Source organism: Balearica regulorum, chromosome 11, assembly GCF_011004875.1.
Source record: "Balearica regulorum gibbericeps isolate bBalReg1 chromosome 11, bBalReg1.pri, whole genome shotgun sequence".
Lineage (NCBI taxonomy): Eukaryota > Metazoa > Chordata > Aves > Gruiformes > Gruidae > Balearica > Balearica regulorum.
The window spans coordinates 20,058,677-20,080,911 of record NC_046194.1 but is presented as its reverse complement, the minus strand read 5'-3'; the positions used below and the strand labels follow the sequence as shown (position 1 = coordinate 20,080,911).

The following is a 22,235-nucleotide window of genomic DNA, read 5'->3' as shown; positions in this document are numbered from 1 at the left end:
TTTCCAAAACCATAGCAAGCACCGCTTGCTTGTCAGAACTAGTAGGGTTTACTCTTTTTTTGCTAAACATACAGCATTTGATCTGATTTTAGCTTTTAGTGTTAATGTTTTAACCACTGTATTCCAAGAGTGAAGGAGCCTTATTCTTGCAAGATGAAGAACTGATTAGATGTAGTTATGACTAATAATGTGCTTTGTTTTTTTCTGGTGAGTCTTTCTGAGCTAATGCTTCCTATGTTTAAATTAATTTCCAAATATTTTGCACAAGTTTTGGAAGTAGACAAAACCTACAGTTCTAGGTGTGTACTCTTAAAATCTGCTTTGTCCCTGAATTTGTTTGGATAGGATTTAAGAGTTGTATGTGCTGTATAAAATTTGCATTCCAGTCTAAACAAAAAGAATATTTACAAATTGTCTGCTTAGTTTAATTTCTATGGTTTTTGCCATGCAACACACTGTTTGAGATACTATTCTCTCGATATATCAGTGTAAAAATATCTAAATTTCCCAATACTTTTGTGTTTAAACCTCAGCAGAAAATTTAATTGTGGAAGAGATTTTGTTTACATCAGTTACTTTTTACTTACTAATCACTTGATTACTTTTTCCTTGCATTGAACTTGCATACTATTACACGTACTACAAAGATTTCTTACACCATCTCTGTAGAACAATCAAATTATTCCACTAAATTAGAAATAGATCTGTCCTGTAACAGCTATATTAATGTGAGAGGTAAAACACTATTTCCAGCAGCATTGGAAGACACCATCCAAACGCTTCGTGTTTTAAAAGGAGCATTTGTACAAAGACTCTAGTTTCTTTGGTCTGATGATTGTTTTCGATATTTATGGTACAGCAGGGCCTAGGGCCTCAGTTACACATCAGGATCAGTTGTACTTTGTATAAACAACAAAAAAAGAGCCCTGTACCAAAGAACTTCTCTTCCAAGCATTAAATTTACTGATTTTTGTAGAAAAGTACACAGCTGGGACAAAACCATGGAACTGTCCCAAACTGTAGGTGGACACAAGGCCAGATCTGGATTTTCATCCATCTGCTTTCAACCCTGGAGCGTTTGGACTTGATGTTCACTGCGGACGTAATAGGGATGGTTTAGAATCTGTTTAATGGATCCATAATATAATTAAAATGATCCTCAGTATACACACAAGCAATGTTGAAGGATAAGACACTCAAGGAACATGACCCAGAGAAGGAGTCTGAGAGTATGTTGGTACAGTCTGATTCAGGCAAGCGCATAAATTTAAGTGGCCCCTACCCTGGAGCGGAGTGAGGCAGCAAACAGCTGTCCATATGTGACCAGGTGAATGTGCTCTCAGAGCACGCAGGCTCTCAACAGAGTTAAGGAGCTGTAAAAATACCACAAGAAGCTGTGGAACATCCTATTTCTAATCATTAGTGCATGGATCAAGTTTTAGCATTCTTTTTTTTTATATTAAAGGAAGATAGATCACTAATTTGCCCCTTATTGGATGGCTGAATGTATGTACATCACATAATGTAGAGACAATTACAGTTAGTGGTGCAAGATATCGTCAAGATAGCATTCTCTCTGAGCACTGGCCCGTGAAGTGCTAAATACAGGTGGGGATCCAATCTCTCTTGCTTTCATGGAAGGCTGCTGGACTTGGAGAAACTTACCCAAAAAAGCCTTTGAAGCTGCTGATATTTTGAAAAGGATATGCACTTCACGTATTGCTTCAGTGGAGAGGAAAAGAAAATAGTCGTTGTTAATGGTTAGTTGTTTCTTTAACAAATACAGTATGAGCTGTTAACACTAGAGTGGTGTAGTGATAGAAAAAAAAACAACCAACAAACTGCTTTCAAACTAAGTAATACTGATTTTTACTGGTAAATCACGATAGAAGTCCCAGATTTTTTCCCCACTTGCTGTTGCATCCAATAACACGAAGACAAGGAAAATGTATTTTTCTTTTATTTATTCAGCAAAGACAAAGTTTCTGGATAGTTGAATTTCACTTCCCCAGGATAAAATAGGCATTATTCCAGTTGATAGATAAGAGCTTTGACACTGCAGTGTTACTTGTGTTAATAGAAAAATTTTGTTTCTAGGAAGGAGAGAGAATATAATGCTGCTTTGGAGACTCAGGTGAAATCCCAGCGTTCAGGATGTAAGTCCTGTGCTTGGGGACATCCTCTGTGAGAGCCAGGAAAATGAAACCCAGGCTCTGCAGCCTGCCTTTCCCATGGCCACCTGTGACACTGCCATTCAGCAGTTGTATGCCTGCTTCTTGGCTTTATCATTTGGAGCACTAGTAAAAGCAGGGAGGTGCCAACCAGTTTCACATTTTTATGGTTTTTACCAACTAGCAAGAGTCTCCCACACACATCCTCCATGCTTACTTTCACAATGGGAGCAAGGACACAGTCCGTTCCCTTACCACAATCTGAGACACTTCACCTTACCCTACGTGTAGGATGGTTTGGTGACTTTTATGGTTTCCCTCATGTGTAGTCTTCAGTCTGTGCTGCGAACTGAAGGTGGACAGTATAGCTGTGCCTCCTCTGTATTTCTTACCATTATCTCCTTTCTTTTATTTCTCAGATTCCTTTTCCTTTATTCTGCTTTTAAGCCTTGACCCTTTAGCCTTCCTGGCATGATTCCTCTCGGGCTTTGGTCAGCAGACACTTGCAGAGCTGGCATTTCCAGTCAGTGGCAGATGTAAGACAACATTTCTGCTGATGCTGATTCAGCCAAGCAAAGATCAGCTGTGTTGGCAAGAGCAGTGGCGGTGAAGGAGTGATGCATATTGGGCCTGATTCTTCTGTCTCTGACATCAGGATTGTACTTCACTGAAGTCATTATTTGTCTGTGTTGATGTCAGTGAGAAGACACTGGAGTCTTCATATGACCTGAAACTCCAAAGAAGTGAACATGTATTCAGAGATTCAGATACACAGAATGCATTAACTCAAATTCACTGTTTTGCTGTTCTTGCTGGCTAAAAGATAGGCCGTTATAAATACCTATGGGGATTATGAACAACTTAATCTAGTGTCTGAAGGGGGGTGCTCTGTGTGTGTGTGTGGCTGAGGGCACAGCTTATTGCACACTACGCAAATACAGCATGGTGTGAGGCTTTAAAAAAGTATCCTATGGAAAAACATTGCTGCAGATAGCTGTGGTTTAACTGAAATTGGAGTCACTTTGTGAACAAGGGAAATACAAAGCCAGTTTGTAGCAGTGATCAATAGAGGATTCTTTTTTCTCTATTCGTTTAAAGTATGCTTTGCTTATTTGTCTCAAACAGCAGTCTAATGATTGTTCCCTGGCTGGTTGCTCTAGGGAAAGGGCTTAGAGTAGTTTGTGTAGCTCAACGGTGGCTGTTCTGGCTGCAAAAGGAGCACTGGCAGCAACTTCCAAAGAGTCCTGCTGAGTCTATGCAGACCAGATCCGCTTCCAGTGCTTGTCCTCCCAGGGTTTCTGGGGGTTTGCAATTTTTTGAGCTGTTAGGAGGCTTTTTGCAGATCTGAGGCAGTTTTGGTTCCTCTAAAATGGTGTGTCATCGTGCTGGCATGTAGTAATACTGCTCTTTGATGTAATAGGATGATGCTGAACCAAAGCAGCACTGCATTGTGGTGGACCGGTCCCCAGTATATTCAGTATATTTTGTTAGCAGTTTTCTGTCTGAAACAAACCCATAAAAGTGACTAGGCTGTGAACTCTCTGTCTCTCAGGTTGTAGATAATACCTGTCATTCACTGAACTCCAAGTAAGTGCAAAATACAATGACAACTGCAATATCATCTGTCAGACCAGTATGGCTACATCAACATAGCTAATAAAAACTAAAAAAAAAAAAAGATGCTAGTATTTGCTGTTTGAAATGAAGAATATGCATGCAAAAAGAAAGAAACCAAACAAGATGGTAACACCTACTAGCTTTAAAAAAAACACCACAAAACAAACCAGAGATGGCAAGCAGCTTGTTTTTGTGAAATGTACTGTGTGTCTCTGCAGACTTTTCCTGATTTCCATCATTATATTGTCCTTCAGTAACTCTTTAACTACTGAACTTCTAAACAGACTTAGCCAAAGCTTGGAGTTGCCAGCCATCTGCACGTTACAACTGTGTAAAGACTACTCTACTCTTTCCTCCATAGACATCGAAATTAAGGCCTACTAAAGATTTCTAGTTTTTGAAGTGAGAAGCAATGTGACTTTTGCATGTACATATTGATAAAAGGTGTTGGATATCCTTGAGGTGTTTAAATTTATGCTGTTATTTCAACCCTCTTTTTCTTGGTTTTCTTTTTTTCTTTCAGATATGTATCCCTTAAGCATTCTGAAAGCAATTCCAGCTTTGATTAGCAGCTAATTTAAAACAACCGATGAGCTACCATACACCTCCCTTTGGTTTGTTGGTGTGTTTGCTTAACTACAGGATACATTCTTAACCCTTAGACATTTCAGTTCTGCTTGGGTACAGTGAAGGCCATTATCTGGCTCGCGGTCTGTCAGAACAGGGAACATTTTCTCCTTTTATTTTAAGAGGGAAGAAGCTGCTGAGCTGCTTTGGACATAGCGGGCTGGTTATTGTCTGTCTGAAGCTCCCTAGACCTGTGTGCAGGACAGCACTAGTCAGGTTATCCTGTCATCATACACAGATCGCTGATTATCACACACCAGTGTTTGTGATCTTCTGCAGCACTGCTTCCTTCTGTCTCTCATCAAGGCCCAGTGAGCACAGACCGTGACAGGTAAAATCTTCTTCCAGACCTCAGATGCTCCCATACAAAGAGCCACACTTAATCCCTGGCCTAGTGTGTAATTTAGTAATCTGCATGGTCATGAATTCCAGGGATATATGGGCAGGAAGCGCAGAGCAGTGTGGGTAGCAGGGCTGGCCTACAGAGTCATTTAAGTCTTTGTTGTATTGTGTAGCAAGGGATTTTGGGGACAATGAGACCTGTCTGTCAAAGATTAAGCAGACTGGAAGTGTGGTTTATACCAACAAATGAATGAAGCTTTTTGGTGTGTTAATACAGCCACGTAGTAAATGTCCAAGGACTTAAACACACAATTTATGTGATGACAAGCAACATTGGAATTAATCATTTATTCTATATACCTTAGCCAGTGGGAATTCAAGTAGGTGAAGAGTTCATTTCCATCCTTATCGTGATCAATATGTAACACTTATTGGGAGAAATGAAAAATCCTCTATTTTTTTCCTCTCCCTGACTTTGGTTGGAAGTTATTTTTACTAATTGCAGTTTATTCTCTGACACTGTGTAGCAAACCATCCACTGCCTCACTGGCGCTTCTTGTTATCAGGCACTGTAGTAAAATTTTGCCTGGACCTGCTCTGCTTAAGCCTCTAGAGATAACTGGAATCTTGCCAAATGTTACGTTTGTAGACTTGCAGGCCTCTACTACCCTCCACTCCTCCTGCTTTGGTCAATATATTTCCAAGCAATGTGTAGATGAGAATTCACAGGCTCCATTTTTTCCCTTTAAAGTGAATTGTTTACATGTTTGCAAAACTCCCCTCGGCTCTGCTGTGTAGCAGGTCTCTGGGAAGAGTTTTTGTTCTAAATCTGCTATCTTGAATAAGCAAACGGTTCCCATCTGAGTTTTAAATCTTGACTAGTATTATCTGTTCCAACAGATAATTTTGTTTTTAGCAGAACCCTGTGCAAGGAAAGCTGCTCAGGCCTTTCTGAAGTGCCAGGAACATGCTGGGAAGGCTATGGGAGGCAAAATGTAGGGGAAACTGCTTGCAGAGAATCCATTGTTCTGCACTGACCCCTTACTGGACAGATCTGTGAATGGCCTACTTTCACTGCCTGCCTTCCGACTAGAAGCATCCTTTGGGGCTGAATGACCTTAGTGGATAATGAGAACTTTTGCTGTGTTTCTCTCTTGTAAACAGATTGTTTAGCATGTGGAACATGGTCTGGTGACTAAAATGGATATTTTTTTAAAATGTGTGTGTGGTTTTGGGGTTTTTTTTTTGGTTTGGGTTTTTTTACTTTTCCAAAAAAGGCTACTTTATTCACCAGATGAGTAATGTTAATACATGATATTGTAGTAGGGCTTAGATGTAGCTCCATCCTGCATAGATCAGATGCCAGCTTCAGACTTGGTTTCAGAATTACATTGTATTAAGTACTAAAATTTGGTTGTAATAGCACGAAGACTGGATATTGGACAGGGGAAGGGACATAAGTAATGCATCAGTAAGAACAAAGGAAAAACGACAAGATTGTTTTTCTGGAACATTGCTTTACTTGTGGCCATTTATAGATACACATTTTCTGTGTAACAGTGAAATTTAATAGAGTAATTAGATGTTCCAATATGATAAAAGTGAGCCAAAAAAGCGATGTTAAGATCCTGGTCCAGAATAGGTTAGGCTATGACTTGAGTTGCAAGCTAAGTTAGAGGAAAGGTTCAGATTTTGAATTCAGCTATCTCAGCATCTTACAAGCTTATTCCCTCAGGAACTTGAGACAAATTGAGAGAAACTCCGAAAAGCAAGATTGGATACAGGCATTTAAATCTGCTTTTAGAATACCAATGTTACGCTTGTGATCCAAATCTCTGTTGTTCGTATTCTAATGATTCACTTGATGTTCTGCAGAAACAGAACACATCATGATGAACATTAAAAAGTCATCTTTTATTTAATTATCATATTAGTTACCACGTGAAAAAACACAGCTGTGTTTTATTCCAAATATTAAAATAAATCTGTGCTATTTTAGTTAGTACTAAGTAGTTTCTGCAACCAGCTCACTTCAAGATACAAATTATTACAAAATGCAGTAAGGCAAACTAATACCACTCTAATACAAACGGCCACATTACTAGCTAGAATATCTGCAGATAGATAAAGAGTAATAAAAAAAGATTGAGTAACTTTTATGATGATTTAAAGGCAAGTTGTTAAAATATGAAGATTGTTCTCTTAGTTGATAATTTTGCAGCATTTAAACCAAGATAAGTTTTTCTGCTTTAGCTGGAATACAGTGAAAAGGTTGATAGCAACACAGAAAACTTTCATAAGTAGTGTGAAAACTAGGGCAGTAATAGCCTCGGTAGAGCTACAGCTGCTAATTAACAAATTAATAAATTATGATATCTCCATTAAAATGGCCCTCAGTTGTGATCCTTTGAGAGAACTTGTTACTCTAGAGTAGGTTCTGTGGAAAATAAATGGTCAGTCTCCCTTGAGATGTGTCATATGCTACATTATCACTTTTTGCTCAGATTACATCTAGCCTTTTTTTACCATAATATGTTCAGATAAACTGCTGTTCAACAACATTTCCAGTTATCAGCTCACTGGTACGATGCAATGATAGCCACCTTCAAAACAAAAGTAGCAAATCAAGTGGAAACTACGTCGTCTTTGGAATCAAAGACAGGACTTTTCTGTAGCTGCGATGAACTGCGTTTTTCTGAGCTATCAAAATATCCCATTCAGATTGAAAGTCTTTACCTGGCAGAAAACATTTTGGAGGCTTTTGAAGCTATGCAAAGTAAACAGATACTGTGAGGGAATTTTCTTTGACCAAACCCCTCCAGCCTTTTAATGTAATTTAAAAATGGGTTTGATTTGGCATTGCAGCAATCTGGGAACGGATTAGCCTAGCCCAGGCTGCACACTCCAGATATGGGTCTAAAATTGCCCAGAGAGGGGCAACATTGCTATTGCTAGCCCAGAAAAAAAACAAGGCAGGATCTTGCCTGTCCACCCCAGTGCTTAGCAGGGAACCCAGCTGGTGAGTGTGAAATAGCTGGCCTAAAGACTGGTACCCTTTAACTTCTTCCTAGCTCTTGTCGATTAGCGGGTGGTTTCTCTCTAGAAGTGCATGAGGTATTAAATCTTTGCTAGAAGGCTTTAACTGACATTTTTGTAGCTGTTCTTGTACATCTCTGTGTTCTTCTCCTCTATGTGGCTGTTTGTGTAAAAATACTCCTAAATTGCTGGTCTTAAATGCATCTTGTGGAAATCAATTCCCCGGGATAATTGCCAGGATTGAAATAGACTGGGAACGTAGTTTAACTGTTGATAGAAACTAAAACTGGGAATGGCTTATCTGTAGCTGAAACCGCAATAAAGACCTCCAGTGAGTGATGTTTCTCTAAGAGGTTCATGAGCTATTTTCTTGTCTCTAACATGAGCCCATTTAGCAAGGCCAAGAAGGCATCTTGTAAGTGATCACTAGAGCTCTGTAACTGTTTTCCTGCGTGGAAACCTGAAGGGTTTTTTGATTACTGGTTTCTTCATCCTCGTTCCTTTCTTTACTTGTTGAATGTTGTGTTTGGGGAAGTTCTGGTGCAAGAGGACACTCTCGATTCCCACAGCATGAGGGAAATGGAAAGCTCTGTATCATCCACAGAGCAGAAGGGGCTGCCGTAAGTCCTTTTCCATCTGTCTCACGGTTCTGGATCTATTCCTTATCTCTGAGTTGTCTCCTTATCTCTGTGTTACTGGGGGGCAGGACGTGTCTTGAATACACTTGATTTCCAGTTCCCAGGCAGAAAGAGAAAAGTAGTCAAATGTAGTTATAATGTAGTATTAGAAACTGTTAAGCAGTGGAGAGGTACTTTTGACCAAAAATTACCAATTCCCTGTTTCCTTCCTGTCTCGGTCTTCCATTTTCAAAATTCCTCAGCTCTTGATGGAAGCTGTAGAGGCTGATGGACAGAGAATTCTGTGTGTGAAAGAGCAAGTTGTCCCCCAAGATGATGCAGTTCCTCCGCCTCGTTTGCTTCTTAGAGAGTTGAACTGTCGCTTTCTCGATGCACAGCTGGACTCTCATCGCCAGTGCCTTTGTGGGATGCACGACGGTCAGTGGCTCTGCCCCTCGGTGTGACAGGGAAGACCAAACCATCCTGTCTGCTCAGGAATGGTTGTGCTGGGAAAACGCGGGTATGGGCAAGCTCTTCCTGCTAGATCTACTCCTTGCCCACATCCCTGTTCTGTCTCTGAGGAAACACTAACTTTTCACAGCCTTTGCTTGCAAGGGGAATTAGGAATTTAAAAATTGGGTTTCTTGTAAAAGAACTGGAGAGGAGCCCAAAGCAAATTAACAGATCTGGACTCGGCAGACCCCGAGGAGGTTTGGAGGCTGTTTGGCTTCAGCATGTGGCTGAACCCTCCCTGCCTTTCTAGATACAATGTCCCTTTAATAGTCTTAACAGGCCTGCCACTGGCAAGATTTCACTTGTTCAATACACTACTTAATACAGCTAATTTTCTACTGACAACATTTTTTTGCAACAATGAATCTTCTGTCGCTTGAGTCCATGAAGAAGGCAGCTTGGAAATGCCAGCCAGAGGGGGAGGTAGCGAAAGTTCATTGTGGCTGTTCAGTGAAACAGTTCTTGAGAAACACAGTGGGCTGCTTTGGTTTGTTCTGTAGGGTGCTAGGGATAAGTGGAAGGGAAAATAACACATCACTGCGTGTTCTTCTTTCCTCATGAGCCCATAGAAAATCCCTGAAACAGTTGCTTGACATCGGGTCTATCTTAAGGAGAGTCAGAAGCTGTGGTTTCATGGGCAGCACTCCTGATGTGACTGCCTGCGAAGTCACTATGATTCAATATCAGTTTTCCCCAAAGGGACTTGTCTAGTATCTATAGTTCATGTGCTATCTTCCTTAGTAACGACTTAGGTAAAACCCCTTTAAATAGTTTGTGAAAACCATTTATGCTTGATCTTGTGTGGGAGACACAATATATATATATACGCACACACAATAGTATATATTGCACATAGTATATATTGCAAGGCCTGTAGCCAGGTGCTGGAAATTGTATAAGCTCAGTTAATAAGCCCCAGTATGTGTCTGAAGTTTATCCATATTGTTTATGTGAAAAATTAAATTAAAATACGAGATAAAACTCCTTTGCACTTCGAACTTGCGTGTAGCATATTACTGTGGGTTACTCAAGAATGAAGCATTTTTAATTATTCTTTTCATTCACACAATTTTCAGTAAACATGAAAACTAATTTTAACCAGTTAGCTGATCCTTTGCCAGAGCAATAGTGATGTAGATACCTGCTGTTCTGTATCACTGTAAAAGGCTTTACCAGCCTGTAAGGGGCAAAAAAGAGTTGGCGATAGAACCAGTGGCATCTGCCGATCAGTCTGGTTAGAGAAGAGCCCTGCAACCAAAGCCAGTAGAGTCAGGGGCTATGACCCTCGCTTTTCATTTGACCCATCTCCTGTTTCAGGGGCTGACTGCTGAGGAACTGTCATTTGGTCGTTTTCTACTGCCGTGTTCTCACCAGAGATGACTTGTGTACGTTCTGGGGGAAAAAAAGAGGCTTTGCATATGCTACCTTGTCTACTTTCCTGTACAGCCATCAGGAAGATGGAAAGAAGTCCTAGGGAAACCCTCTGTTTTCTTCTGAAATAACTGATCCTTTTGTATTAAAATTCAGCTCAGGACTTGTGCTGCTGTCAAGAGATGTACACGATATTCGGAAGTGCCCTTCCCTCAGTTAAGGGCAGGAAAATGTTATGACAGCTGCTGTCCTATGTGAACAGGTCAGGGAACTGTAAAGGCTTTCTAAAGCATTTTTTAGAGATTAGGTACCAAAGACTTGAGGGAGAGAAGATGAACTGATGTTGCAAAAGACCGTAAAATCTCATAAACCATTCAAACCTTTGGCTGTACTATGCTCTTTTGTTAAATAAAAAATGCTTAGTTCCTAAGTAAATTGAAGTCAGTTAGACCTCACTTGCTGCAACATTTTTGCTAAGATTTCATAATCATGTAATCCATCCTTTCAATGTAAGCCCTATCTTTTGGAATGTTGATGAGTGTAATGCCAGAGCTCCATGAGGTATGGGAGGGATTCCTGCCCACCCTAACTCACCACCTCCTTCATGTCTTATTTCCTCAGTTGCCTCTAAGTCAGGCTTAAATGCAGGTGTGATTTCAGAGTAATGCCAGTTGTCAGTCTTGTGTACTGTCTATGTGAATTGCTTTCCATTTGTGTATGAACCTAGCATTGCCCTTCCGGTGTAAAACACAAAAAGGCCCTAAAGGTATCAGTCAAGCTGGCAAAAAAAAAACCCCTTTTGCCATGGCAAGCAGCGAAAATCTCAGATGACTGTCACCTGAGCCTCAGGGCCAATTAGCTTAAGCAAACAGTGGGTAAGCTGAGGAATCAGGGGTGATCACTTCTGCTGTGGCGATACTCTGGGATGCAATTAATCAGTATCTACTCTCTGCGAAGCATGATTTTTTTTTTCTTTTTAATTTTATGCAGTTTCTGCTGAAATAAAGGCATAATTCTGAGTGATGATCATGAAAAGAGCCAGTAAATGCGAGTCAAATACATGGTGTAGCTTCTTAAAAACAAGCTTTTACTAATGATTTCATACAACTGTTATTCATTTAGTTGAAATACAACATAAGTCATCACTATGCTTCATAAATCCTGCTGCTTGTTCTTTATTTTAAAAAATCCCTGCGAATAATATCTTTATATTTCTGTAGTGCCCGTCATTCTGTATGAAGGTCGATGTTACTCGTGGATCCCCTTCCCTCTGGAGTGCAGCGCAGGAAGGCAATTGCCTGGCCAGCACATCTCTCACACAGATGTTACAACCCACAAGTGACTTTCACTTACTTTTGTGTTATCTCTGTTCTCCATGGCCTGGAGCCTTTCCATGTGCTCTTATTTTCTTATCTAACTTGGACATTTCAGTACATCAAAGCAAAAAAGCAATCTGAGTTAGTCATCCTTTTTGACTCTCTTGCTGCTTTAATTTTTTTGAGTTTCTTTAAAGGTTATGAAGTATAAAATGGAATAATTACTTAGATTTAACACTGTGTCACTCTTGGCATTGTCCGTGGTGGGGAAAAAGACAAGAGTATGTGGTCTTTTTGTGTGCTAGAAATAGAAATAGCAAATATGTGGAATTGATTGGATCAGGATGTTCCATGAAAGTTTTTAACTGGAAATTGAGCATTCTAAAGAACAAACTTTTCAGAGATTTAAATATCTGACTTAAAAATAAAGATTTTAAAAAGAAAATGTCCAGGGTTTATATGCAGTTCTATATTTATAATGTGGTAAACCTTCCATTGCAAATTTATTCATGTTACTGAAGTACAGGATTCAGAAAGCGAATGGTTTATGGAATCAATTTTTATTTTTTTTTAAGGAGTTTAAAAATAGGGTGTAAAACCATATATGTATCTATATGTACACACACATTTTTTGTCATGTAGATTTTTCTGCTTGCGGTCATGTCTAGTCAGGCTTAGAGGAAATAATAGAAGTATTTTTCGAAAATGGAGTTTATCACATGAACTAAAATTGAAAATTACTATGAGAAACAGCCTGGAGTTGCTCATTACTACATTAAAGGATTGCTCCTGAGATGACCAGAGCTGCCTTGACAGTCTGCAGTGTAAGCATGCCAAGCGCTGCTTCGCATAAACAGAAAATATCTAAAATGAATTATGATATTAAAGCATTTCACGTATACAGGAATAATTTGTCTCTTAAAAATAAATTAAAAAAATAATACCCTGATATTCTTTCTTAAAAAAAAAAAGAGAAAAAAAAAAAACTATGAGATTTTTGGGAAGGTGCTGAATGAAGTAGGATTATTGCACATGATGTTTTTTTCCAGTCCATTATTTTTGTGTGTATATACAGTTTTGTGTATTCATTTCATGTTGTGTGGGTAAAAAGCTCTGTAGAGGAACAGTAAATTATATGACAGAAATAAAGAAGCCATTTTCAACAAGAGTTTCCCTGAGTTTTTAGAAGAAAAACTGAAGAATAATTTTCTTTAAAAGTACAAAGCATTTTTCAGTAGGGAAAATAATTACTTACTCTGGAATGTGAACAGGGCACTGGATACCTGACCTGTAATTTAGGAAAATAGTGAAGGGTTTTTCATCAGTAATTATTATTATTACAGTAGAACTGTGGGGCCCCAGTTGAGACCAGGACTCTCTTGTGCTAGGCACTGTCTATCTAGCAAGAGATAACCACTGCCACAGGAATCTTGCAGCAAAGGCGGGGCAGACCGAAGAGGAGAAGGGAGGAAATGGAGGTAGAAAGTAGAAGTGGCTAGGCCAAGGTCATGCTGCTCACTAATGGACACTGCTGCCTTGCACCATTAAGTCATCTATAGACGCTTTATCCGAGTTTGGTGAGAGTCATGTGTCGCCTTTTGCGGCATCCCTGATCAGAGAGAATGGTCGTGATTTAAATGGGTAATGCCGTTTGCTTGCATGAAAGAGCGCCTCGAAGGGTCAGTCCCTTGTACAGGCTATCCTGTGCAACACGGGAATCGAGTGCATAAATCGTCCTTGAAAGTTGCAGGCTAGATTCTGCTTAGTGTATGCAGTTTCTGAAATCATATGTTTTTAGGGCCATAATGATTTAATGGTTGGTTCTTTGGGTTGCTGTGATTTAATCAACCAAGTATAAAATACTTCAGACTGCAAAGCATTTGCTCATGAAGTAAACCTTTGTCATTATCAATTTTTTTTGTATTGATAAAACATTGCTTATGGAGGAAATAATGGGTGAAGAAATAGCATGAATAAGACCCTTTTTTAAAAATGTAGTCATTGAATTCTCGGAGAGGGAACTATCTTTAAATTCAGTTCTTCTTTTCATACACTGGACCTTAATTTTGTTTAGGAAGAAAAAAAAAAAGTTTTGCTGCTTGTAATATGGCAGTCTACGAATTTACTAACTGAAGTAGGGATCAGTTCTGCCCTACCTGGTCAGTAGTATTCTGCTTAGTTACTAGTCCTGTAAACTTACCTCACTTTGTGAGTTCCAGTATCCTTTTTTGGCGATGAATCACTGAGATAGTATTTGATGGTGAGTGAGGCTAGCAGAACTGTCCCCCAAGTAAGTAAGCACTTGTATTATATTTTTGTCCCTGAAATAAGGGGCATGTCCAGTGGTTCAGTACCACTGCCACACATGTTCCTTTGCACAGCGACAAATCGAATAGATTTACACGTTATTCTCCAAGCTCACAGAGGCAATGGGGAAAAAAAAGAATGTTTGGAATTTGCAATGCTATGTGTAGCAGCTCTGCTTCAGTGGGCGAAAATTTATGTGGGGTATTAGAGTTGTCAAAAAGGGTAGGGACAATAGAGAAACTGTGATGTATTTAATTGTGTAGTGGTAGAGAGGCCCCATCATTACCCACCATACTGGCCTTTTCTGGTGATGCCCTGGGATGTAGATGAATTTAAAGGGTGAAGGGAAGAAGGCATGTGTTGCAGAACCTTTTCCATCTTGAAAAACACTGCCATCACATTACATTTTCAGGCCATTTTGGTTTACCGCCTTCTGCAGTGTGGTGATTCAGAAGCAAGGGGAGGTTCCTACCCCAGCTGTTTTTTCCTCTTGGTTACCACACATTGAGAAGGGAAGCCTGAATATCTGAGCCATCTCTGTATTTTTAATGGTTTGCAATGGCTAAGTGTGTAAGAGAGGTGCATATGACTCATGTTGAACTTGTGGCACAAACTTGGTCAAAATCCCGAAATTATCTATGGAAATGCCATGGTATATCAAGAAATAATGCCATTTTTTGCCACCATCATATTCATTACAGACACAGGCATCTCATTTACTGTTGCTTGTGTAGTAAAAGCCTGGTGCACAAATATGGTTGAGAATGCAGGTTGTGGTTTTCAAATATATGAAATTCTAGTGAGCATTTGAGAAAACATTCACAAGTCACAGTAATTTCACAGACTTTGTCCTTGCTTGGTGTTACTAGCATTCTGTAATTTTTCTCTTTTTAAAAATGATTGTCATGCAGTCAGGAAACCAAAATGATACCATTTGCATTAATTACTAATGGCTTTTCTTTTTATTGAACAATAAATAGTAAAAACAGGGAACCCTGTTGATTCACTGTAGTTTCTGTTTGATGTAATCCACATTTTATGTTTAAGCTTGTCCTCACTGGTAAGAGGTGCTTTATTCTTTTTATCCCTTAGATAAGTAAGAGCAATCCTGATGCCAAAGCACAGTAAGGACTAGGCACTTAACTTTTTACCACAAGGTAAACTCATTGAGGTCAAACAGTAGTTCCACCTGGCGTTGAACCCGGTAAGTTTACCTTGCGGTAAAACCTGAGTCTTCATTGTGCATTTATCCTGGAGTTGCTCCTGCACACCACAGTGCCTGCTCTTTATAATGCTTTTATCTTGGGACAGTTCATGGGAGTGCTACTGAGTGACCAAAAATGCTGCTTTTTTTAGCAGTGGAGGCAAGTCCTTTGTTTCAGCATAGAAAACGTGATTTCCATCCACATAGACTTCAAAAGAAACAGTAGGAATTCTTGAGAGCCTGATTATCATGGCATAATCACATTATCAGAGAGATTAGAAGCACTTTACTGTGTCTTTATGGTTTAGTGACACTCTAAGGCACTGGACAAAATCTTGAAGTGCTGTTAAAATCTTTCTTATAGGGCACTAAGGCAAAAGAGAGCTTTTTACCTATGGGCCCTGGAATCACAGAGAACATGCTTAATTCTTCTGTCAGACAGCTGCAGAACCAAACACAAGCAGAACGTGTAGCTACTGGTCTTTACTGCCTCATCTAGATAGATTTCTCAAAGTGACCTGCAGCAGAGTGAAACAAAAGCCTCCTAAAATTTTAATTCCTATCAGTTGTAGTCGTTGTAAAACACTGTCATTAACCAGGCAATCAAACTAATTGAATACAGAAGTGTTAGCAATTCAAACAAGTGAGGAATTCACAGCGTGTTTTCTCTAGAAACCTTGGTGGACTCTTCCTTGGTTGCTGTTGCTTTTGTGGGTGATGGCTGGCTATAACAGTAACACGTCCATTTTTAGGGTATGTCTCTCCACTGCTGTGTGCCTGGAGGTAAACAGTCGGCAACCCGTGTCTTGTGAGATGTTGCCTGAAAGACTCTGAATAGCTTGTGACTATGCAAAATGAAAAAGTTAAAGCTGAGACTGAAAATGAGAGCAAAGCATGTGATTTTCATAATACGTTCCTCATTGTGTATGGTTGCAAAGGACCACTGAAGATTTGAGGATTAATGTTATGATCATATGGTTCCCAATGTAAAGGATTCCATTGATAATTAGCCCAGAGTGAAAAAAGCTAAAAATAATAAACAGAAAAGCCTTTTCAGATGGGAGTCTGTGCCTCTGGAGTGCACAGTATGGACAGTGTCTAGACAGAAAAGGTATGAAATACAAAACATGCACTTGACCTCAGTTAAAAGGCCAGGATGAAATAATCACCACAGAAAGAGTGACACGGGAGAATTGCTGCACTTTAAAAGAGAGCTGGTCTAGTGGTGAAGAAACATGGAATATGGGGTGAAATGTTTTAGCCTAAACAGGTACTAAAAATGATCCTGGAAAAAGAATTTTTAAAATCAATTACAGTTTGTTTCACTTTCATTATTAATATGTAAAAATGCATTTTTAAATTAACTGTAAAGTCTTTTACCTGCCAAGGCATGGAGTCAGGATTTTGTATGTCTCCAGCTGAGATTACTAAAACACTTGCAGCAGGGAGCTGCATTCTTTCTGATGTTTTAAGGAGTTAGGGAAGTAGAAGGGAAACATACTGCCATGGACATGAGCATAGAGGAGAATTGAAAGGAAGAAGATTTAATTTTTTTTAACTTCCTCTTGCATTCTATATCTTTTACAGTAAGGCTTGATTCTTTGCATGGATAGTTTCATGTGACCCACTGACTGTCTTGCCAGTAGAAAGCATAGCCCTAAGCTGCCATTTTCCACTGATACTTTGGGACCTTAGACTCCATTGATCTTTTTCAGATTCTCTCAAAATGAACCAAAAGAAAAGTACAAAAATGTTAACACAAAACTCTGTGTTAAGCATTCAGTTGCCTAGAGGCAGCTTCTGAGGCTAATTAAAAAATTTTGCTGTAGGTGCTCTGATTTTTTAACATTGGCTTGTTTCAGAAATAAGTACCAGACTACTCTGCACATCCGTGTAGTGATAGAACAATGAAAGTTCATCAGTCACATATGAATCTCTGCAGTTGTAGAAAAGGCTGCCATCTTCGGGCAATGCTCAGTCATTGCACCCTTCTTTTTGTGCTGGAGAAATCAAAATCCACACCCCAACTGTACAGTAACCAGGAGAGCACAGTGGAATCAATCCCAGTCTTCAGCCAACCATTGTGCTAGTCTCAAATATGCCGAAGTGTGCTTTCTGACTACATGTGACGCATGCACTTCTTGCATCTTGTGTTATCTTTTTGTTGTGCTAAAGCATAAGCAAAATCTTTTTGCACTTTGCAGCTTGGAAATACAGGTGTAAACTCAAGAAGCAGCAGCCAATTTGATCGCAAAACACTGTTGTCTTCCCCTGTTCCTGCAGCAATATGGGTAGTAAAAAATCTTCAGGAAAAAGGGGAGATTTCTTACTATTACTCACGGCTTATCTGAAATAACCTCTAAAAAACTCTATCTGAGAATGTGCAGGGAAACCTCTAGGATGTCCTAACTATCTTGAGAGGTATCAAATTGTGTTAAAGATTGAGTTGGATAGAGTAATTGCAAAGGAGTTTGTGAACATCATGCATTGACATTTTTTGTTGTATATTAGGGTCGACCAGGACCGATTGGGCTTCAAGGACCGATAGGTGCACCTGGATTTACTGGCCCAGAAGGTTTGCCAGGAGCAAAAGGTGAGAGAGGAGCAGTGGGCCCCCCTGGACGAGCTGGACAGAAAGGTGACAAGGTAGGTTCAATAGTGACTTTTCTTTTTTTCCCCTGCAATAAATCTATGACCTGGTACATATTTTTGAATGAATAAAGATAATCTTGAACTATCTGACCAGGGGTAAGAACATAACAGCATTTCATTAATATCTTTAGAGAATCCCCTGCTTTTATTTTTGAATGAGAATACAGTTCCTAAAGCTTCTGAACATTGTAGCCATCCTGGTAGATGAACCATAGCCAAATGAGTATTGCTGTAGTAGTAGTCATTCACTTCATATGCCCAGGGATAGATGGGTGTTATTCACACTACGTTCAGAGAGACCTGGAGCTGGTTCCTGTGTAGAAGATCCTAAGTTGGTGTCAAGAAAAGCAAAAGGAATGGGTATTAACTGAAACCTGCAATTCAGTTTTGCAGGTGCAAAGTTGTTTATAACAGAAAGAATATTATAAACTGCACATATTAAATGGAATAACCCATAAGGTGTGGGTGTCAATGAATGTGCAGTGTGCAAGAATGGGCAGAACAGCAAACTTAGAAATGTCTTAATGTCCTTAGATCTGTTCTGCTTTCTTAGGAAGGAGTTTGGGGAGTTTGGAGCTAGGCAAAAGAATGAATGGAAGTATGAACAAGTACTTTCAGTAATAAAGAGTGGATATATGTGGATAAGGTCACCTTAAGGAAAGTTTACATTGTGCCCCAGGCATGTGTTCGCATCGTGAGTTTTGAGTTGGATGCAGAAGACTCATTGAGTCCCACTGTGTAGGCCAGAGTGGTGTTTATGCTCCCACCACATAGCCTGACAGAGGCCATGCAATGGATTATACATCGGGAGGTCTGATACTGTCTGATGCAAGGACTGGGATGAGATTTCTACTCTCGTGCCTGTGTGGTTGGACAAAAGGAAGGTTTCAAGGACAACAGCTTGAAAGCTTAAAAGACAAAGTCCTGCATACTGTGCCTGGTTTCTAAAATCTGAAGGAAGTCTGGGACATCAGGACAAGGGCTTGCATTCTGGGACTATCCCAGAGCATCTTACCAGTCTACTTGATGCAAGGTGCTCTGATCATGTGTGCAAATAAGACAGATAGTTTAGGTACCGGGACCTGCAGAGCAGACTTTGCCTTCCATGTTTTCCCAGCTACTGATGGGTGAGATAGCTAGATGAAAACTAGCTCAATTATACTTTCATACGCTGCAGTTACACCCTCTTCTCATTTAATATTAGTCAACACATTGGGGTTCTAGTCACCCTTTCTCATAGGACAAAGAACTAAGTAAACTGGAATGAAAGTCATTGCTTTGGTGTTGCATTCATCTGAAAGGCAATGGAGGATTCAAAACAAGGACTGAGTGCCGATATGAGTGATAGCGTTTTCATAATTCTAGCAGATAGCACTGAAATCATTAAACCTGGATTTTTGGAAGACACAGAAACTCAGGATGGGAACTGGCTTTTAACAATTGGAACCAATTTTCTTGCACTAAAAAAAATCCTTTATTTACTCCAGAACTGCTGTTTCTATCTGTTGTAATAGATAAATATGCAATACCAATGTGCAGTAAGATTCTATCTCTTTATCCCTCATGGAAGCAATATACTTTACCTTTCCAAAGCAAGAGCAGTTTAGACTGGATATTCTGCTTACACAATCTGTTTTGCTACTATCTGGAGCAGAGCAACAGAACCATAGGTAATTACTTGCAACTCAGCCAGCAGTGGTCTGAAGTTAATACAGTGGTCTGCATGTCTCTGGGTGGTGCTATCCAAGTATAGACAAAAAAATCCTTAAGTCCTGTTGACACTCTTGAAAGGGCAAGTGTGACACTGAGAGTTAAGCTTATACTGGATTGTTTATTTTCCTGGCATCTTGTTTTCCCCAGATGTGCAGTAGATTATATTTTTACTTTAAATTGCCTGATTAAAACATTCCTGAAACACTCATTTGGCATCCAGTCAAGCTCAGATGCTCAGTTCCTATCTTCACTGACCCCTGCGATCAGAGAGGATCTGCATGAGATAGTTTGCTCCTTCTGGTTTTGAAGCTCAAGTCCGAGATCAAAAATGTTGGAATGAAAAGGATCTCACAGGTAACTGAAACATACAGATTGATGAAGTGAAATATAATGTGTACTCTTCTTCTTCAGGGCCCAATGGGAGTTCCAGGATTTCAAGGCATCAACGGGATCCCAGTAAGTTTCCATATGTAAATATAAATCACCAGAATGTTAGTCACAACCAAAAGCACGTAAGCACAATGAGACTGTCCTGGCACATGCGTAGTGTATCTTGCAAGTGCTTGCTTCTCTCTGGAGGGAAATGGCAGTGTTTAATAGTCTACCTGGTGATCCCATGCTGTTTTGTAAGAGGTTGGGATTCTATTACGTGGTGATAGGAAGTTGATACATATCAGGAAGTGAGCCTGAGTTATGCAGGGATGCACTGCTTCATTGATAAGCTTTTCTTTCAGCACCATGTCTAGAAAACACTGTAATCATAAAATCATAGACTTATGGAATTGGAAGGGACCGCAGTCAGACAGGCGTGATCAGCTGTGCTTCAGGCCATTTTTAGTATGTGTTTCCTAACCAGTTCTTAAATCTTGTAATGACGGAGACTCTAACTTCTCTGTTGGAAAAGCTTTGTTAAATGCTTAACTTCAATCTTTCTTTCTGTAGTCTAAACCTCTTAGTTCTCACCTTACTCATTGTGGACACAGATTGTTCCCTTTTACGTTGTAGTAGCTTTCTTGTATGTGATAACTTATCAGGTCTCCCTCAATCTTCTTTTGCTATGATGTGAATGAAAACAGAGATCAGATCTGAGGCCCTCCAGAGAATCCTTGCTTCTCCACTAGGTGCTAGTTCTGGTTTAGATCTGAGCCTTTCAGAAACCTAAGACAGGAAAGAGATAATTGCTGCATTTTCCAGGTGATAGGGGTAGGTAACCACTTTCTCTGACCATCTGGAATTTTTTTGTTTGTTTCTTTCATTCTTTAGAACTTTTAACATTCTAGTGAAAGTTGTTTCCTTTGCCATACAAAAAATTACGTGCCTCGAGTGTTTTGACCAGCTTTCTTTTGCTTTGGTTTTCCCCAGTGATTTTTGCAAAGACGTCCTTCAGACACTTTACCTCATGGGAGTTTTAACTGTGCCAGCTTTAGAAGTTGCCCTAAACTTCCTTGCTCTCTCTACGCTATTTAGCTCATCCTGCTTTCTACTTCTGGTATTAGAATTCTTTTTCTTTTCTTGATGACATTTTTCCATCTTCTGTGTCCTTGTGCCTTCAGACTGTACTCATGCTCTTTTTCATCTTCCCTACTTCCTCAGCTGGCCAAGAGCTCCAACAGTTGAGCTATGTTTTCTTACTTCCTATCAAAAACTGAATTGTTTTGATAGATTGGCTGAAAATGCACAGTTGGCCCTGTAAATGAGCTTTCTTGATTCCAGTTCCTCCCTGGCCCTTGTCCTTCTCTCCCCCTCTGTTCATCCTTGCCTGTTTTCTCTCCTGCCCTACTCCCTTGCTGCTTTTTTTTTTTTCTTTTCCCACCAGCCAGTTCTCTAGCTCTGAAGAGAACAAGCTGTTCCCATAATACTTAATTTAATTGAACACACTGTGGGAACATGCTGTTCTCAGGGTATTTTTTCAGATGAGGCTCTGGAGAAGGGGGATTCCCAACAATGAGGGGAGGCAGAGATAGAGCAACAGCCATTGCCAGGTAGTTGGCAGTGACAGGCATTCCATGGAGAGTTAGGGAGGTAGATGAGAGGATTCAAAGCCTCCAGCATATGCAGATCTACTCTGTCTGCTTTACAGTATTCTGCAGGTGGGTGAAATGGAAAGAGGCAGATTTTGCTGCTGGTGAACAGCAGAGTGCTCACTACTGTGGCTCTTCTGTGCCACAAGTGCAGGACTGAAAAAGAGGGAAGGGAAACGAGTTCATGCTGTTTACATTCTAGCCATTGAGGTAAATACTTCCATTCTAGGGTGAAAATAGCAACCACCACTGCTTGAGATATATATAAATATATATATTTATACTTTTGCCAGTTGCATTTCAGGATAGGGAGTAGCTCAGGTTTGTTCTGAAATGTATACGAACATAAGCACATCGTTTTGCAGAGCAAAGCAGAGCATTTGTGTGCTTATACATGAAAGAGAGAAGTAAAAATATATTGCTATCTCTGCACAAGAATTAACATCTGAATATGAAGAGAGATTATTTGTAGTATGCAGGTGTGTTAGCGTGGGCAGGTATATTTTAGTCATGGCCAAAAGACTGCAAGGCTGTGATTCAGAGGGGAATCCCACTATTGACCTTACGGGAAGTGGTGTTCCACAGAGTTCCCTTGGGGAATGCTGGTGGCAAGTAAATCATGTTGTTACAGCTGGCCTGACTAATCCCTTTAACCTAGTAAATACAGCAGCTACATGTGTTTATTGCTAGCCTTTCTGTGTCACACTGTAGAAGAAACCCTCAAATCC

The 22,235-nt window shown here is 39.9% G+C and overlaps 1 protein-coding gene across 2 annotated transcripts in view; it reads left to right on the top strand.

Annotated features, from left to right (window-relative positions):
• The window catches only part of COL4A6 (collagen type IV alpha 6 chain), a 137,070-nt gene that overhangs the window by 67,400 nt on the left and 47,435 nt on the right, over positions 1-22,235 (top strand). For both annotated transcript variants that reach the window (XM_075763625.1, XM_075763623.1), the window contains 2 exons: positions 17,633-17,767; positions 19,898-19,942. In XM_075763625.1, coding sequence (XP_075619740.1) covers positions 17,633-17,767; positions 19,898-19,942 — 180 coding nt within the window. The remainder of the gene's footprint in view (positions 1-17,632; positions 17,768-19,897; positions 19,943-22,235) is intronic.